General features: G+C 42.9%; 1 protein-coding gene across 4 annotated transcripts in view; it reads left to right on the top strand.

Moving 5' to 3' along the window:
• The window catches only part of Spred2 (sprouty-related, EVH1 domain containing 2), a 127,125-nt gene that overhangs the window by 74,059 nt on the left and 33,875 nt on the right, over window positions 1-19,191 (top strand). For all 4 annotated transcript variants that reach the window (XM_013022580.1, XM_013022581.1, XM_013022578.1 and 1 more), the window contains exon 2: window positions 17,759-17,936. In XM_013022580.1, coding sequence (XP_012878034.1) covers window positions 17,759-17,936 — 178 coding nt within the window. The remainder of the gene's footprint in view (window positions 1-17,758; window positions 17,937-19,191) is intronic.

The raw sequence follows: 19,191 nt of genomic DNA, 5'->3' as shown, positions 1-19,191 counted from the left end.
CAAGATAGGTTTGGATTTTTCTTCTTCTCCCCCCCCCTCCTTTTTTTTTGTCAGTAATAGGGCTTGGACTCGGAGTAGGCACTGTCGCTGAGCTCCTTTTGCTTAAGATTAGTGCTCTCTACCACTTTGAGCCACAGTGCCACTTTCAGATTTCTGGTGGTAAATTGGAGGTGAGTCTCACAGATTTTTCTACCCAGGTTAGCTTTGAACTATGATCCTCACATCTCAGCCTCCTAAGTAGCTAGCAGCACAGGCATGAGCTACCAAGTACTTGCTGCTGCCTCTTCCTCCCCCCTCTTCTTTCTCCTCCTTTTCCTCCTCCTTTTTAAAATACTAGCACTGGGATGTGAACTCTCACTTGTCTTTTTTGCTCAAAGCTGGTGGTCTACCACTTGAGCCATACCTCATTTGGAGATAAGACTGTTATGACTTTCCTGCCTTGGTTGGCTTCAAATCTTGATCCTTAGATTTTAGCCTCTTGAGTAGATAAGACTATAGGTGGGAGCTCCAAGGCTGGGCTTGTTTTTTTTGTTTGTTTGTGAGGCCTGAACTCTGGGCCTGGGCGCTGTCCCTCAGCTCTTCAGCTCAAGGCTAGCACTCTACCACTTGAGCCACAGCGCCACTTCCGGCTTTTTTCTTTTTGCTTATGTGGTGCTGAGGAATCAAACCCAGGGCCTCAGGCATGCAAGGCAAGGGCTCTACCACTGAGCCACCTTCCCAGCCCCTGGGCTTGGTTTTTTATTCTTTGGTTTTGTTTGTTTGGTTTTTTTTGTGGGTTTTTTTTTTTTGGTGTGGTTTCTTTCAAGCACATTTTCCTCCTTCCCCATTCAGTGAGGATCTGGGTTGCCCGCATTGCTCTGGCCTGGTGGGGCCTTGCTGATGGACTGGGCCTCTTGAATTCCATTAACTAGAGCTCACACCGCATGTGTCATAGAGGCTGCCTGGGAAGGGTGAAGAGCAAAATTAGTGTCCGTGGGTGGGCATGCGTTCCCATCACAGTGCCAAAGAATGCAGTGTGCAAAATCTGGCAGGAACTTGTTCCAAAGAAAAACAAAACAGCCCCCCACTTTTTTTTTGCTTTAATATTTAAAAATGCCACTAACTCTCTCATAGAAGAAATGAGAATGTTAGCAAACCCTTGCAAATGTTTAATTATCTTTATCACTAAGGTTAGAGTAGATAGGTTCTGGAGGATTTTGTCACTTGTGGCCTAACATGGCAAATGTTCTCTGAGATTATCTAGGGTTTAGAGGAATTTGTTAAAGCCAACAATTAGGGAAAATTTTTATTCTGCTTAGTAATGTGGTCTTCTTTGAAATGATCCTTTTCATTTTTATCTCAGCAACACCAATACCAAAGAGATGTTTGTGCTTTTGATATTTGTGATTTGCCTTGTACTTCAGGGAACAAAACAAGGGCAACATTACATTCCTATGTGAAGCACTATGAGAAGATTTTAGTAATTGTTCTCATAGAATAGAAAGATAGTTCTTGTGTGTGTGTGTGTGTGTGTGTGTGTGTGTGTGTGTGTGTGTTTCTTTTTAGAAAGATAGTTCTTGAAGAATAGCTGTAATATGTGTCCTTTGCCCAACAAAAATGTGTGACTTTCCTTTTGGACTTGTGTCACTTTATTTTTTGGAGAAGTTAATTTTTTTTGTGCTTGTGGTATTGTTTACTTAAGAATGGCAGAAATGTTCCTTAGAGTAAAACCCATCATTTCTGATATTGGGCTTCTTTAGTGTACTTAACTTCAACTGGGCCTCCATTTCTTGAGCCATCTTTTTAAAAATTGGTTAATACACGCACATAACATAACATAACATGACATAACATAACATAACATATCCAGTTGATCAACTTAGCTATTTTTAAGTGTAAGGAAGACACAGAAGTGTTAGGTACCCGTACCTTGTTCTTCAATAGATCTGTAGATATTTTTCACTTGCAAAACTGAAATTATAACCTATAGGTGACTCTATTTCCCTCTTCCCCAGGTCCTGGCAACCACATTGTACTTTCTGTTTCTGTGACTAGTCTAGTCACAGTTAAATACCTGTATAAGTAAGATGTATAATGCTGTCTTCATCTTTTTGTGACTGCCTTATTTTACTTAGTAAAGTTGCTATCAAGGTTCCTCCCATGCTACGGTGCATTGTAGGATTTCCTTCATTAAAGCTTGGTGATATTCCCTTGTATGTGTATACCACATTTTGTTTATCTATTCATCCCTTGATGGCTATTTAGGTTGTTCCTACTTGTTGGCTCATGAGTACATACTGCAGTGAATGTGAGTTGGAGTGCAATTCCTATTAGCCTGGTTCTAGCCTTACTTAATCAGTTTACCAAGTCATTGCACCCCTCCAAAAGAATGTTAAGTTCTTGGCTATTTGTTGGTCTCTGCCGGTTTAGGTCAGAAGAGATCTTACACTTAGCTGATCATCTGATTCTCTTTAGACACATTAAGAACCAGTGGTGCCAAATTCCAACATCTCCCAAAATGAAACCTGAGTCATAAGTGTAAGAAGTCCTTTCTTGCTTACCTTTTTTTCTTTTTGGTTCAGTCATGGGACTTGAACTCAAGGCCTGAGCACTATCCCTCAGCTCTTTAGCTTAAGGCTAGAGCTCTACCACTTTGAGCCACAAATGCCACTTCTGATTTTTCTGGTGGTTAATTGTAGATAAGAGACTCATGGACTTCCTTGCCCAGGGAGCTTTGAATAGCGATCCTCAGATCTCAACCTCTGGAGTAATAGAAGTAGGATTGCAGGCATGAGCCACCTGCACCGTTTTCCTCCCTACCACACACCCAAGTCAGCAGGTTTGGCTAGAAATCAGCAAGAGCCAAATCAAATTGGATGGCCACTGGCAATGGGCAAGGCCTCTTTAAGGAGACATCTGGGAATGCATTTCAGGGGTTTGGGGAGTTGATCAGGCTTTCAAGTACTGGATTGGGACCCCACAGCTCACCATTTTGGTTTTGCTGTAGGGAAACATATGCCAGTTTTAAACTGATTTGCCAGAGTATGTTTGGACCAGACCTTGTTCACTGAAGGGCTGAGTTGCTTTATCAAAGGCCTATGAGAAATGTCTCCCCCATTGTAAGTTAAGCAGTTGTTTCATTGTCTTCTTCTAGCATTTCTGGTTCTTCTTTGCTCTTGTATTGAAAACCAGGTGGAACTGGAGAGTCGGTTTCAAGGCTTCCAAAAACATAGATACCCTGTAGCTCTCTCCCCCATCCATGCCAGCATTTGTGAATGTTTTTTCTTCCTTGTGGCCAATCTTACATTTATTTGTAGGTGCATACACCTAGCTGAGATGACTAGTTTTGGATCTATGTTTTTTTTTCTTTTATAAAGGATCTTATTAAATGTACTAAAATCATCTTCGTCATTTTCTGTCCCTGCCTCTCATCCCCCCAACCCCCCTCCACCAAACAGCTATGGGGAATGAAGCCAGAGCTTTTAACACATGCTAGACAAGCTTTCTACCGCTGAATTACATTCCCCAGCTTCATTTTCTAGCTGGTTCAAAATATCTCAGTTTCATTCCTGGGAACTCTATAATTGTGTTAAGGACACTTTCACTGAGAGAATTGTGTGTTAGTCCTGGATGGTTTTGTGTCTTTCTGATTTCAAGTTGTCTTCTAATCCAAAAATGTTGCAGTTGCATTTTACTGATGCAAGTTCACTGATCTACATTCATGGGACATTTCAGTGTCATGTGTGGACTAAGCCCATTGGCTTCGTGAAAGGACTGGGAAGGTCTTTTTGTTTTTCTTCTTTTGAAGTTGAAAGGACACCTTGAGAATGTTTTCTGGCCCCTACCCTTCTTTCACATATATAGAAGCTAAGATTCAGAAGTAAAGGCCAGGTGTTCCTCTTGAGTTGTGAGGTGCATCACAGGTTAGGTCTGTTGATGGTTGGCTCTAGTTATACTGGCACATCACAAAAGGAACTGCCAAAATACAAGTCAAGTTATATGTGTCTGTTGGGAGAGGAGGATTGGGGGGGCGGGGCTTCTCTGTTCCACCCTCTAGCCTACAGCACAAAATGTTTGCTTTAAAAACTATGTTTCTGGGTGCTAGTGACTCATGCCTGTATGTTTCCAAGTGCGGGTGACCCACACCTGTAACCCTCGCTACTCAGATTGCTGAGATCTGAGGGTAGAAATTGAAAGCGAGCCTGGGCAGAAAGTCTGTGAGACTCTTATCACCTATTAAATTAACCACTCCCCCACCCCAGAAATGGAAGTATGGCTCCAGTGATAGAGCATCAGCCTTGAGCAAAAAAGCTAAGTGTGGTTCTAGAGACTGGACCTGAGCCGAGTGTGTAACCTTGAAGAAGCCCCCTTCAGTGTTTTTTTGTTTTTGTTTTTGTCAGTCATGGGGCTTGAACTCAGCCTTGGTGCTGTCCCTCAGCTCCTCAGCTCAAGGCTAATGCTCTACCTCTTGAACATAGTGCCACTTCTGGTTTTCTGGTGGTTTATTGGAGATAAGAGTCTCATGGACTTTCCTGCCCAGGCTGGCTTTGAACTGTGATTCTCAGAACTCAGCCTCCTGAATAGCTAGGATTACAGGAGGGAGCCACCAGCACCAGCCTGGACTTCTCAGCAAGGGTGGAGTGGAGATGGATGCTAGCTTAAAAGATGTTAACTTGTTTGTGGCTATCACTGTCCTTCACAGAAGACCTACACTTCCTTCTTTTTACTTTCCAACCCACATTGCTCAGGAGCAGATGTCTCCAGCTTTTGTTTTTGTCTTTTTTTTTTCCTCCTCACATTTTTGGCATGTTGTTAGGTTTTTTTTCTGACACCACTTGGAGTTAAACTCAGGGCCTTGTACATGCTAGGCCTACCTACTCTTACCATTGACCAACATCCTCAACCCCTATTGTATTTGTTGCTTTGTGTATGTGTGTGTGTGTCTTTCTGCTTTTGTGGTGCTGAGGAATCGAACCCAGGGCCTCATGCATGCAGGGCAAGCACTCTACCACTGAGCCACCTTCCCAGCCCTCTTTGTGTTTTTAACATTCCATCTCTAGTACAGGGGTGGTAGAATGCTAGGGAAAAAGGAACTTAATGAATTAGTAGTTGTTGCCACCTTTTGTCCAGGACATCTGTAGGTCATATAAATGGTGAGACTCCCCAAAGTCCAGCCAGCTGATTTCTGACTCCTTCCTTCCTGTGGACCAAATTATCACCTCCTTTTGTTTAGAATTTGGTAAAGTAACTTCCTGACCTTTTCACCTTGGTTTGCTGGGGGAGGGGAGATTGGGTGGAAAGGCAAATAAACAAGCAAACAAAGTTGTGCAGGGAGAGAAATCGAAATTCTTTTTTTTTTTTTAACACATCTCTGATAACTGAGAGTCTAGCTAAACATTTCAGCGTGTAGCTTGTAGTTACTCTCTTTCCTTTGTTTTCTCCAATAATGAGGACAAAAGCAAAACTATTCTGAGAAAGTCAGGCACAGAAGTTCAAGGGCTACAATCGAATGCTCTGAATTGGAAATTATTAACTTTCAACTACTCCCTTTGCCGGTTGTATTTTGAAGTACCAATTTTTCTATTACCCTTTTTTTCTGTGTACACTTTAATGTGGTGAGAGTTAATTTTGTTCAGTGATCCAGCATTCCCATTAACTGGCCTTTGGGGTTTTCAGTGTGGATCGTAAAGACCATTTGTGTAAGGGTTTCTAAAATGGAGGGAGAGTCAAAGAATATGACTGCTCAGGGGGGTTGTCTTCAGGGGAAGGGGTTATTTTGTTTGTTTAAAGTTGGTAATCCTTTGATCTTGATTAATTATGAACTCCAATGAACCCCTTCATAGTAGAGCAGACAGACAATAAAAGCCAAATTATAAACCTAGGTTCAGACTTTGGCCACTCTTCTCCCAGAGCTCCTTTACTGTGTAATCATTTTGGATTCAGTCTTTTAGGACAGACTTTTTATAGACTGTAAGAAATGGATGCTGTCTTTCTTTTGATTTGAATTTTTAAAAAAATTGTCTTGGATGTAAATGAACATTTAGGATCCAGTTCTACCATGACTTTCCTAAAATTTCTTTTAAGACATTTAAAATGTCCTTTGGCATTTAATGCCAAAGAATATAATGCCAAAGAATAGAATAGAATGCCACGAGAGTTTTTTTGGGGGTGGGGGGTCAGTCGTGGGGCTTGAACTCTGGGCTGGGCGCTGTCCTTCAGCTCAAGGCTTAGTGCTCTACCACTTGAGACAAAGTGCTATTTCCAGTTTTCTGGTGGTTTATTGGAGATAAGAGTCTGAGTTTTGAACTGCATTCCTCAGGTCTCAGCCTCCTAAATAGCTAGGATTACAGGCGTGAGCCACTGGAGTCAAGCAAGAGATTTAACATAACATCAAAACACACTTAAAGTGTGGCTGTTTGTCTCTGGTTACTTCAGAAGGTATTCTAAGTCAAGCCTGAGGCAGATGCAGATTGGAGGGCTTTCACCTTAAGTTGGGCCTTATCTGAGATAAGAACTTGCCCTGCAGGGAAGGACGTAAATCTTCTTCATCTTGTACCTGTAAAATCCTCACCTGTGATAGTGCTGCCTTGTATGATTCTAGCCTTTTGAAAAGAAACCTGTTTTTTTTTCTTTTTTTAAAGGAGGGACTGGGGGAGGGGAGTCAACTCAGGAGACTGAGATCTGAGAACCATAGTTCAAAGCCAGCCCAAGCAGGAAAGTCTCTTTTTCCCAATTAATCAGCAAAAAACTGATTAATTTTCAGAAGTAGAACTGTGGATCAAATGTGAATTAAGAGCCCCAGCCTTGAGCATAAAAGCTAAGGGGTAGACCCACTTCCTCTGCCCCCCTCCTCCCACTTTCCCCTCCCCCACAAAAAGTTTCTAACTTTCTTGATTTACATAGAAGTGTAACTTGTTTCATTCTTAAACTGTATTGCATTTGCCTTCAGATTTGTGGGTGTTTTTGTTCTTGTTGCAAAGGTACTATTAGTTTAATTTCCTGGAGCCAGTATTTTTAAGCTCAAAGATAATTTCACAAGCATCCCAGAGTTGCTGATTGAGGTAAGTAGCCCGAGGTACACTGAGCTCAGTCATCTGTCACGGGCAAAGGTGATTGGCTAAGAAACCTAGGTCCTGGGTCTCCAGTTCCCAAACCCCTCAGGGTGAGAAAATTAAGATTGCAACTGTTAATAAGGATTAGAACCAATTCAAGCCAAAGCAGATACTTTCTTTGTTGACTGTGTACTGTGCCAGGATCAAGAAATCTACCAGATTGATCCTGCTCTACTCCTCTGCTTCACCTGAGCCTGCAGCCAGCTGTAGTCCTTCAGAGGGACTTGCTCAGGAAAGCTAGACTGATTGATACAGGAGCCATATCTTTAAAGCCTGTCTTTGACACAACTTCCAAAAATTGACTCCCTCTTCCAGTGCTGAAACTAAGAACCTTAGCAAATGCCTTGTTGCATGTTAGGACTTGAAAATGCTATTAGGGTTTCAGGTTGGCTGAACAGCCCTAGTTGCCTGAGGGCAAGTGATCAGTTATGGTGATATCATATATGTAGTATTTGTGTGGTATGGAATTTAAAGGTTTTGTTGGGCTGAGAAAACAAACTATAGTTGTGTATTTTTAAATATATATATTTAAAAAGCAAAATTAACCAGGCACTAGTGACTCTTTTACAAGCCTAGGCTGAGATCTGGAGGGTCACAGTTAGAAGTCAGCTGGGACCCAAAAAAAAGTCCTGGAGACTCTAGCTCCAAAGTAACCAGCAAAAAGCCAGGCTGGAGGCATGGTTTAAATGGTAGGCTACCAACCAAGCAAGCATAAGGTCCTGAGTTCAAACTTTGGGTAATAACCAAAAAGTGAAAAGACTTCTAAGACACATTCAAATCCATTGAGACTGCATGATGTTAGGGAGTAAATGAACAATTAATTGAACACAGTAGAGTAAAGTTAGTCTGCCAACTTGGTGAAAAAATAAACCAGAAGACCAACATTTTAGGAGCCAGTTGCAATGTGCATGGGCATTGATTGCAGGGCCAGGGGTATCTTGCTGTCCATGCACAATGCTTGTAGGTTTGCTCCTAGAACAGAGGCCCTGTCTAGACAATTCTGGGGGCTTCTCCTGAAAGCTGACCATCTGGGCCACATCTGGTTTTTCCTGATTCCTTAGACACTGTGGTCAGTTCTCCTAAATGGCAATATCAGAGGATCCTTATTTTCTCCATGACCATTAAAGATTCTGTAAAACTGACACCTTGAACTTGGAGCCCTAATCTTTGCTTCATTTCCTTTTCTTGGTTATTATGGGTTACAGGACACAGTGGCAAAGTCAGAGGGAGAGACTAGAGTGGTGAATACTTAGGATCTTCTTCTCCTGGGGATATCCCAGGGGAGTGCCCTGGGATAGTCCGCAGTATCTGCCCAAGGAAGTCTGCAGAGCCAGGGCCAAAGCCCCTCATGTAGCAGAATGTGCAGGAATGTGCCATGCATGCAATCCCCCTTCCTCCCCCCCCCCCCACATACATCTCTGGCTTCTATGGCCCAAAGACTGGAAAATATGCATGTTTACAGTGAGTTGTAGTTTAAAGGAAAAGATTTAGAGACATATGACATGCTATATGTTAAAATAGGAACGTATCAGTTTTGAATCCAAATCACTGGTTTATAAAAATAGGAGTTCACAGCCTTTTTACAAAAGGAATCTTAAACTAAAAATACCGAAGGCTCATACCTGGTAACCTTTGGCTTATGAGGATGAATGCAAAAGAACGATTTATAAATGATTCAATTTAGTAATATTCGTGTTTCAAATACCAGTTGTGCTACCAGTGTTTTTCCTAATAATGGAGAAAATGGCTCCTGTACTACACGTAGGAGAAGCCAGTGTGTGGGTGAGTAGGTTTATTTATATGCTTCGGTGTAGCTAGGCTACACAACAGAGATGCCAGATTTATGGGAGGCATGCAGGCCCGAGGAAGGACCCACCCCTCACTGCCTCTTCCAACAGCAAGACCTGCACAGGGAGCCCTGGTTCCCGTAGGACAACCACACTTCTAGATGTGGTGTAAGATTATAGTAGAGGAGGATTCCTACAACATTTCACCTCTCAGGTTCTGGACCCTATACACAGTGAAGGGCAAAGGCCTGTCCACACCTCCAAGAACCCCCAGTATATAACACAGAACCTTAAGGGAGTGTGGCTCTCAGAGTGGAGAAGTTAGGTCTCCAGTTATTGGAAGGCAAAGGATTCCCCTTCTCCCCCCTACACACACACTCCCTTAAGGTTCTGTGTTATATATTGGGGGTTCTTTCCTGAAAAACCCATTTCATACCTTCAGACATTGCAGATGAAACATAGCAGAATGATGTTATGGTTACCCTGCCGAGACAAGTTTAGATAATGTCTCAGAAAAGCAGGGCACAATGAAGTGGACTGACAGGCTTACTTTCTTCTCTTGGCAGGTCTGGCCACTATGTGCTATGAAACTGGCAGTGTTATTCACCTGTTCAAGTGCATGCAGCCCTACCCTGCCCCCCCTCACGAGCAAGTAGGAGGATAGGGCAGTTTTAGTTTTCAAAGATGACTCCCCACGTGTGTATTTTGTGGCTGATTTCTCTGATCTTACCTATAAGAGAAGTTAGTCCACTTTTCAGCTTTCCTAAGTGATGTCAGGCACACCCATTCTGGTTAGGAAGCAGGCATTGCATTCTCAGAAAGCGTCCTTGCTTCACGGTGCCAGCTCCTCAGCGTTTGAGAGGAGAGCTGGTGCCTCCACCACGCTTGCCCAATGCCAGAAATGGCATTCTTACAAATAAGTGTTCTACTACAGGAATCAGTGGGGGCTGGGAAGGTGGCTCAGTGGTAGAGCGCTTGCCTTGCATGCCTGAGGCCCTGGGTTCGATTCCTCAGCACCACATAAGCAAAAAGAAAAAAGCCGGAAGTGGCACTGTGACTCAAGTGGTATAGCGCTAGCCTTGAGCTAAAGAGCTGAGGGACAGTGCCCAGGGCCAGAGTTCAGGCCCCACGACCGGACCAAAAAAAAAAAAAAAAACCAGGAATCAGTGGGCTTTGCTTCTTCTCCTCCCTTGTCTCCCCGTCACCCTTTCTCACAGTCTCAATACTTAGCCCAAATTGTCTTTGAACTTATTTTTTGTCTCAGCCTCCGGAAATACATGTACACTACCATGTTATGCCCTGCAATAAGAATCTGTAAATTCTAGGTCAGCACTCTACCATTAAGCCACCTTCCTAGCCCCAGAATCTGTAAACTCTAAAGCCAAAGCTTTATTATTTGTTTGTTTTTCAGTTGTGGGGCTTGAACTCAAGATCTAGGTGCTATCCTTGAGCTTTTACACTCAAAGCTTGTGCTCTACCACTTTGAACCACACCTCACACTTCCAGTTTTCAGGTGGTTCATTGGAGATAAGAGTCTCATGGACTTTCCTGCCCATGTTGGCGTTGAACCACAATCCTCATATCTCAGCCTCCTGAGTAGCTAAGATTACAAGTGTGATCTATCAGTACCTGGGTCAGAGCTTTATTATTTTGTTTTTAAAATGTTTAAGCAATTGACACTTGATATGGACATCTACAGAACTAATACCTGACCTGACAAATAGTTTATAGCTAGTACTTTTTGTTTATAGCCAGTACTTTCTGTTACTCGGTATATTTGGTTGTTCCAGAATGCTTTGTTAATTCATTTTACAGAGATCATTGAGTATGTATGTGTTATATCAACATAGAATATTATATATGTGGGCTGGGGAGGTGGCTCAGTGGCAGAGCACTTGCCTTGCATGCTGAGGCCCTGGATTCGATTCCTCAGCACCACCTAAGCAAAAAGAAAAAAGCCGGAAGTGGCGCTGTGGCTCAAGTGGTAGAGCGCTAGCCTTGAGCTGAAGAGCTGAGGGACAGTGCCCTGGCCCAGAGTTCAAGCCCCACGACCAGGCCCCCCCCCCAAAATATTATATATGTGTAATATATTCATGTGTATATTTTAATGTTATATTTATTACATGCATATATTAAATATATTTTATGTGTATTGAATATACATTTATAGTATATAAAATGTATGTATCATACATTTATTTAGATGGAATCTTAAGGTCTTTATAGATCTTTATAGGTACTGGAAGACCAGGATCGGTGATTTGAACAGAATAAAGCCAATATGCCCAGCTCTCTGGTGTTACATTTGTCTTGGCTGGCATCTGGGAGTTGGGCTAGAGAGGCTGGGATCTGGACTAATAATCCCTCTCAAGGCCTGGAGAAGTGGGGCCGAGTAGAGAAGTGAATCTAATGTTTAGCATAATGGAGAGATGGGAAACCATGTACTCAGAAAGGGCTGAGTTGTGGGGGGGGCAAGAAGAATTTATAGGGGAGTGTGGAATATAAAACTTCCAGTCTTCACCCCTGAAAGAAGCCGAAAGAGGAAGGGCAGGAGCAAAGGAACAGTTCCCGAATGGCAGATGAAATTCTTTCCTATACAGGTGTGCCTGCCATGCACCATCATACCTGGTCGAGGCCCAGCTCAGATGCTCTAGCATTGTCAAGTGCCTGACCGAAAACCCACGGTCTAGTGGCTGAGGTTTAAAGAACTCGACCTTTGCTATCAAAGCCAACCGTTCAGCCAAACCTTGATCACTGCTTTTAACCAGCAGAGTAGATCTTGATCACTGCCTTTAACCAGCAGAGTAGATCTTGTGTTCATTTTGCAAAAAGAGAAGCTGAAGCTCAAAAAGAAGTTTCCTCTGCTAGTTGAGATGTCTGGCTCTGCTTCTGGGGGCCTGCCTAGCTCCAAAGCACAACATTCTTCACAGGGCTGCCCAGTCACCATTTCCTGCAGCTCTTCTGTTTACTTCTGTACTGAGGCCTGCTTTGCATCTGGAGAAATGTACAACAGAAAGGCTGCAATGGAAACTTTGATTTGAGGTGCTAGTTTTGAAATTGTTCCTTTTTTGTCCTTCTCTCCTGCCACAGGATGTCCCGTGCCTCTTCTGCCTATTGAATGATCATCACATAAACAAGTCCATGTGTGGGGACACAAACCTTTTCTTTACAGAAATGACATTTAAGTGGCATATCCAGGTCCCATTCATTTTACTCATCACATAGCTAGAGTGTGGTATGGTGTAAGTTGTGGTTGGACCCATTGGTAACTATGCTGATGTTCAGTGTAGATGAGACTACACTCCATTCTCTTGGTGTACAAGCCACATCAGGAGCCTCATCAGGTCCTCATCAGTATGCTATGTGGCACTTGCCCATTTGAGAGCTTTTTGTTACATTTCTGTCACTTTTGACCATGATAGCATTGTTTTGTTTTATGCTGGTCCTGGGGCTTGAACTCAGGGCCTGAGCTCTGTCCTTGAGCTTCCTTTGCTCAAGGCTAGCACTCTTGTCACTTGAGCCACAGCTCCACTTTCAGTTTTCTTTTGGAAGTTTATTGGAGATAAAGAGTTTCACAGACTGTCCTTCCCCAGGCTGGCTTTGAGACTAAGCCTCCTGAGTACCTAAGATTATAGGCATGAGACACCTGTGCCTGGTGACAGAATATTTTGAAGATATTTCTGAGGTAAACCAGGAGCATTTTCTTGTGCAATTTTTTTTCTTTTAAGGAATCTGCCCTCACCCTTTCTGATCCATCACCCTAACCAAAACCCTGCTTCTGTTTTCAACAGATGTTGTTTAATCCTTTCCAAAAAGAGGGGAAGGGGATGGTAGGAGGGGAGTTTGCTTGTTGGTAGTAGAGTTCATTATCATTTGCTCTGTGCTGGTCAGCATACAGCAGATAGGAAGCCACTGGCACAAGGCCAGGCGGCTGGATTATCCAAACATGCTTCTAAGCTTTTAGTGCCCGTGCCAGTCCCCTCTCTGTTTTAAATAGCCAGGTGCTATAGTTAATGCTGGTTGTTGCAGGAGGAGCTGGGGGGAAGGGTTCTTTCCACTCACCCCAAACCCTCCTACAGCCCATCCCACACAAAGGGCTGAATGCAAGTAAAGGTCCAAGTTAACAGTTCTGTAGTCAGGAGAGCAGAGAAGTAGGATTTTAAAAAAAAAATTTTCCAATAAATGCATAAAGGGATTTGTGGCACTTGCACAACAAATGCACACTTCTCATTTTCATGTTTGCATAATCAATCATCTTGACTGCAGAAAGAACAGCCCACAACTACAGACACCCCTTCCCCAAAGTAAAAACATGATTTAACAAGAGGTGTGGAGAATGTCAGTTCTTCCACACCATCTCTTAGGGAGGTGAGGCCACATTACATTGGAGAAGATTTTAGCAAGTATGTCAGGCACTGGAAGATTGCAAATGCTAGGTACCCTTAGCATTTCTGGAATTCATATGGTTACAGGGAGGGAAATACAGAGTCTCTAGAATTACATTACTGTTAATCTAAGCAAATGCTATCAGATTTTTCTTTGTTTCTAGATCTCAAGGGCCAGGTGTGTAGGACCCCAAGGGAATGGGTTAATGGCAGATGAGCTTGAGTCACCTACACATGCTCCGTGTGCTTCTCATCCAGTCCACCTGCTAAAGAGAAGGAATGCTTTACTCTTACCCCCTGAAGCAAATGAGGATTGGACATTATATTTTTTTCAGGGATACTTTTTGCTTCAAATATACTGTTTAAAACCTGTGTCTGTTGTGTTTTTAACCCAGTTCCAACCCATTCCACAGCCTGTTTTCATATCAGATACTATTTTATGCTCAAAAATATGCAGCTGCGGACAAAAAGGGCACCCTGCTGGGCAAACACATGGGTTACAGGACAAGCAGGGTAAGAAGGTTTTAGAAGGAATGGAGTGGACAGCAAATAATTCTGGGCAGAGACCTGAGTGAAATAAGGGGATTAGCATGGTTGGTGTGTGGAGAGAAAGGTGGGGAATAGACTTTGAAGTGAGAGAGATGGCAAGTTCAAAGGGCTTGAGGTAAGGTTATGCTTAATTTGGAAGACCAGCAAGAGGACCAAAGATGCTAATGGAATGAGCAAGGAAAATAGTAGGATATGGAGAAACTTGAGCTGGGTCTAATGTAAGAAACTGCTGGAGAGGTTGTTTGAATAGAGAATCCACAGTCTGACTACTTTTCTGTTTTCAGGGGAAATCAGGCAAATATGGAAATAAGGATACCAAATAGTAAGTTACTGTTGACAGTGATGGCCACTAGGATCAAGTAGTTAAAAGTCACTGTTTTGAAGGGAGAACCAGGAAGTTGGGAAGGCCTTGGGAATTAAGGGTTCAATGTGATACTGGGAGATTGAGCCCTGTCCCACCTCCAAGGAGAGAAAGATACATCAGCCTCCGTTTTTACTAGTCTGAAGCTCAGGGAAGAGCCAGCTGGTATGTGAACATGGTGAATGTTGGCCTAGAGCAGCAGGTGTTTGAGTGAAGGATCAGGGATGATTAAACCTGCGACCCAAGAGCCCCGCGTGCTGACAAAGTTACAGAGGTGACGGAGGTGCAGGATCTGTGCTGACTGTGTCTGTTTTCTTAGCCAAAGAAAACAGCAAACTCATCCATCTCATCTGAGGGGTGGGGAGACGTGCTCTGTGAACCAGTCCTGGGGTAAATGTAGCAGGAGACTCATGCCAACTGAGGACTCACTTATAGTTACTGACTATTAACGGTAGAACCAGGGCTGTGAACACAGTTTGGGGTTTCCTTTTAACCATGTTCAGCAAGCAGCACGGGTGGGCCATGGATTAGGTCCATCAATGATGTATTAGCCTGGTCAGATTGTGCGATTCCAGTGAGGACTGAGAGGACATAATGAGGTGATGTGCAGGGTGGTGTGTGTGCTGTCATAGACCATGGAACTGAAGTTGGGAGAGAATGGACGTAAGGACATGTGGGATGTGGAGAGCAAGATAAAGATAGTGGTCATAATAGGTGGCCTTCCCCAGTGAAAGGAAGCTTGCTAGAGACTGAGCGCAGGAACTGTGAAGTTCAGAGAGGATGGTCAGACCACACGCAGCCTTCTTATAATAGAGGAATGGGAGTGGTACAGATATTGGTAGTCAGGTCAATGGTTGACCCGGGCATGGGTGCCTTGACTCTGCAGGATAAAGGCATTGAAGAGGAAAAGCTCCAGAAACTGAGAGAGGCCAAGAAAATTAGAAGGTTCCTCAGACTCCGTTATGGAATTATCTGAATCATAGCAGGGATTAGGATAAAGATGGAGGAGCAATGAGCTTGGTGGCTGGGGCAATCAGGAAATTAGAGGTAACCCAAAGCTGTGGGAGATTGGAGAAGGGCATGGGCATCGTCATGGGGTAGGGTTTGAGAGGCAATGAAGGAAGGCTGAAGAGCCTACAACCATGTTAAGTGCCCATGCCAAGGGTAGGTTTTTAGGCAGGCAAGGAGAGAAGGCAGACCTGTGAGGATAGCCGCAGACCCACCCACAGTCAGTTTTGGCTAGATCGAGAACACCAAGGGGCTTGGCTGGCACTGGTTGGCTCACACCTGTAATCCTAGCTACTCAGGAGGCTGAGGTCTGAGGATCATGATTCAAAGCCAGCCAGGACAGAAAGCCAATGAGACTCTTAACCTCAAATTAAACACCAAAAGAGCTAGAAGTAAAGCTGTGTGGCTCAAGTGGTAGAGTGCTAGCTTTGCACATAAAAGCTCAAGGATCGATAGGAAATGGAATCACTACCTGACTCATGTAACTGTAACGCTACTATACAGTATTCTTACAATAAAAATGTATTAATTACCTATATGTATAATGCTTCCTTTATGGCCTGTTTTAATAATCAATAATTCTGTGGTACTACTATTATTACTGTACTTTTACAAATAAAGTACAATGAAAATGTCCTTCACCATAAATTAAGTGGAATGATGAAAATGGTAAAAATGATGCCAAGTTTATTCAGTTATCCAGTATTGGTACAGAGATGCACTATGGGTTTAAATTGTTAATCCTTTCCTCCTTTTTGACCAAAATGTAGAAAAGCAGTAACTTGTAATCAACAATTACTTGCTACATGTTTTTTTTTTAATAAATGCTGTTTTTAAAATGGGAAGAATCGGATTGGGTGACACTGTTAAAAAAGAAATGTACTCATTACTTATGCAATCGTATTTCCTCTGCATCACCTTTACAATAACAATAAAAATATTTTTTAAATGCGGGGGAGGGAAGCTCAGGGACAGGCTTAGGTCCTGAGTTCAAACTCTGTGACCAACATACACAAAGGCACCAAGGGAACTAACTTTTGCCCCAGCACAGAAAGATTGGAGAGTGACGCTGGCTGGGGGCTGAGGGATGGAGGTGCATGAATTGGGGGTGGGAGGGAGGTCCTGTGAAATAATAAAGATGAAAAACCTTCTGTAGATGTGGTGGTGATAGTTGCACAATAGTACAAATACACTTCATACCACCCAGCTGTACACTTACGCTGGCCATCTTATGTTGTATGTCTTCCTCTAACTTAAAAGAAAAGAAAGGTCAGAGGACAGGATGAGAAGGAAGGAAGCTGTAGGCCTGAGAGTCCCAAGGATTCAATGGAAGGCAGTTGAGTCAGTGCAGAGGCTGAGTTGTAGAAGGTGGAGGGAAGCCTCTCTGGCTTTGTGTGTAGGCAGAGGGTCGATCTCTGGGGTCCCTGCTCTGAGTGCTGGGGTAGGGAGGTGGTCTTCCTTGGGGCTCAAGGAACAGGAGGGTTCTCTGTTACTCCACATCTGTTTCCCCAGAACCTGGCCCAGTGCCTGGTGTGCAGAAGACATGAATGTCTGTTTGAGTGGTCAAAAATAAGTTCTATCCAAAGAAAAAACACCAAGTGAGAATTTAATGGCCTTGCTGATAATCCAAACAAATTTCCCTCTAAAGTGATGAAGCTAGACTTGGTCTCTGGAGGAGAAAGGATTTTTGGCAGAGGTGCAAAAGAACTTATTGCGAAAGCAGAGTTTTAGACTGGAAAAAATAAAATCATAAACAGAGAGCTACGAGTGTATAACAGAGTTGCTTAAATTGAAATACTTTCCTACCTATGTAAACGATTATATAAATGGAAAAGTTGTTATGTGGAAATGGATTATCTTATTCTTTTGCTAAATAAGAAGGTTATTAGTTTCATAAAATACTCTTTTACATTGAGTTTTGTGCATTTTGTTTTTCCCCTGAAAGCCAAGATGGGCCAAGAGCCAATGATGGCTCACACCTATATGTTGCTCAAGAAGTTGAGATCTAAGCTGGACCCCAGTGGCTCATGCCACTCAGGAGGCCGAGATCTGAGGATCACGGTTCAAAGCCAGGCTGGGCTGGAAAGTCCATGAGACTTACCTCCAATAAACCACCAGAAAACCAGAAGCGGCACTATGGCTCAAGTGGCAGACCCTTAGCTTTGAGCTGAAGAACTAAGGGATAGTGACCAGGCCCAGAATTCAAGCCCCATGACTGACAGGGTAAGGGGCGGGGAAAGCAGTTAAGATCTGAGGGTCACAGTTCAAAGCCATCCAAGACAGGGAAGTCCATGAGACTCTTTATCTCCCATTAGCCACCAAAAAGCCAGAACTGGAGCTGTGGCTCAAATGGTAGAGCACCAGCCTTGAGCAAAAAGCTAAGGGACAGTGCCCAGGCCCTGTGTTCAAGCCCCAGGACTGCAACACACACACAAAAATGTCAAGGGACGCTGCCTGTGGAGATGTGTATTTTCTGGCAACAAGCCAGGAAAGCACTGGCTTGTGGTCATCTCATGTTGCAAAACATGTTCTGCAGCTACCAGACCATTGTCATGTCCCTTCTTCTTGTCGTTTTAGTGACAGCTATATTGTGCGTGTCAAGGCTGTGGTTATGACCAGAGATGACTCCAGCGGGGGATGGTTCCCACAGGAAGGAGGCGGGATCAGTCGTGTTGGGGTGTGTAAGGTCATGCACCCCGAAGGCAGTGGACGCAGCGGCTTCCTCATCCATGGTGAACGACAGAAAGACAAACTGGTAATGGTAGACACACAACTCATGTTCACCAGTAGTAGTGACTGACTTCTCTATGTTAAGCTATATCCCTCTTCCCATTGGTATTTTGTATTTCTCTCTGCAGTTCAGACTTCTGCAAAAACAAAACAAAACAAAAAACCTTTACAAATGTACTCTGGAGCTGCAGCCAGATTTTAAAACAAAGCCAACACCTTTCCAACAAAATCTCTAATGACCACACACCATGCAGCACACATGCTTACAAGTGTATTGAGCAATCAAGTTTGCTTCCTGGATTCATCAAGATGTATTTCTTTCTGACTTTGTTACAAGATATTTAACACAAAAGGGGGGTGTTCTTATTATGGCGAGTCACATAATGCCACTGAACTATGAAGCCAGAATTTTTTAAATGTAGGGTTTGTTCCTGGAGCTTTGCCATTGAACTTTGGATGATAGATGGTAAAAGTGTAAAGGCAGAGTCAGCTGACTTTTGGCTCCTTTTATGTGTTTATCCAAAGGGTACTGTAGCTTTTACCTTGTAAATAATGAGTACAACATGTTTGGAAAAAGAAAGTAACAAAAAGGAGTATCACACATCTATAAATAATTATACATGTTTATAAATAAATACTTGGAAAGTAATTATTTTCTCACAAGAGTCAGGGATTGTGAGTTCATAACTTGGACAGCCACTTCTGTGTTGTTGACAGAATCTCTGATAGGAGGAAAATTAGAAGACACAAGTCTGTTTTATTTTGTTGTGATTCTTACTCACATCCATGTATTTTTGTGGTGCTGAGAATTGAACCCAGGACCTCATATACTAAGCAGACATCCCATTTGAGACTCATAAACCTATCTGTTGAGTCTTATGTATTAAGTGCAAATTTTTTTTCACTGATTATCTGAAAAAGTTACTGGATAACACAGAACAATTTGTAAGTGTGATGTACAAATAACAGAAATGCCATTTTCACACCCAATCAATTTCTGAAAATTCAAAGGGAGAAATGCAGCTAATTTTAAAAAATATCTTTTCAGGAAATTCCCTACATAACAGTCAAATCATCAAAACATTTTTATTTATGAGATTTTTTCAATAAAAGCAGTATAATCACACTATCAAGAAAAGGGAAATTAACCACCCTTCATCTTGCTTTTTCTCTGTGTTAAATATAGCCTCAGCCCCTCAGTTATGCTCCATATTTGTATGTCTCCTACAACCTGTATTGTAATTGAGGAATCAAAGATTCTTTGCTCTTGGTGACCCATT

The sequence above is a fragment of the Dipodomys ordii genome, unplaced genomic scaffold (assembly GCF_000151885.1).
Source record: "Dipodomys ordii isolate 6190 unplaced genomic scaffold, Dord_2.0 Scaffold63, whole genome shotgun sequence".
Classification (NCBI taxonomy): domain Eukaryota; kingdom Metazoa; phylum Chordata; class Mammalia; order Rodentia; family Heteromyidae; genus Dipodomys; species Dipodomys ordii.
This window is presented reverse-complemented; position numbering and strand designations above follow the sequence as displayed.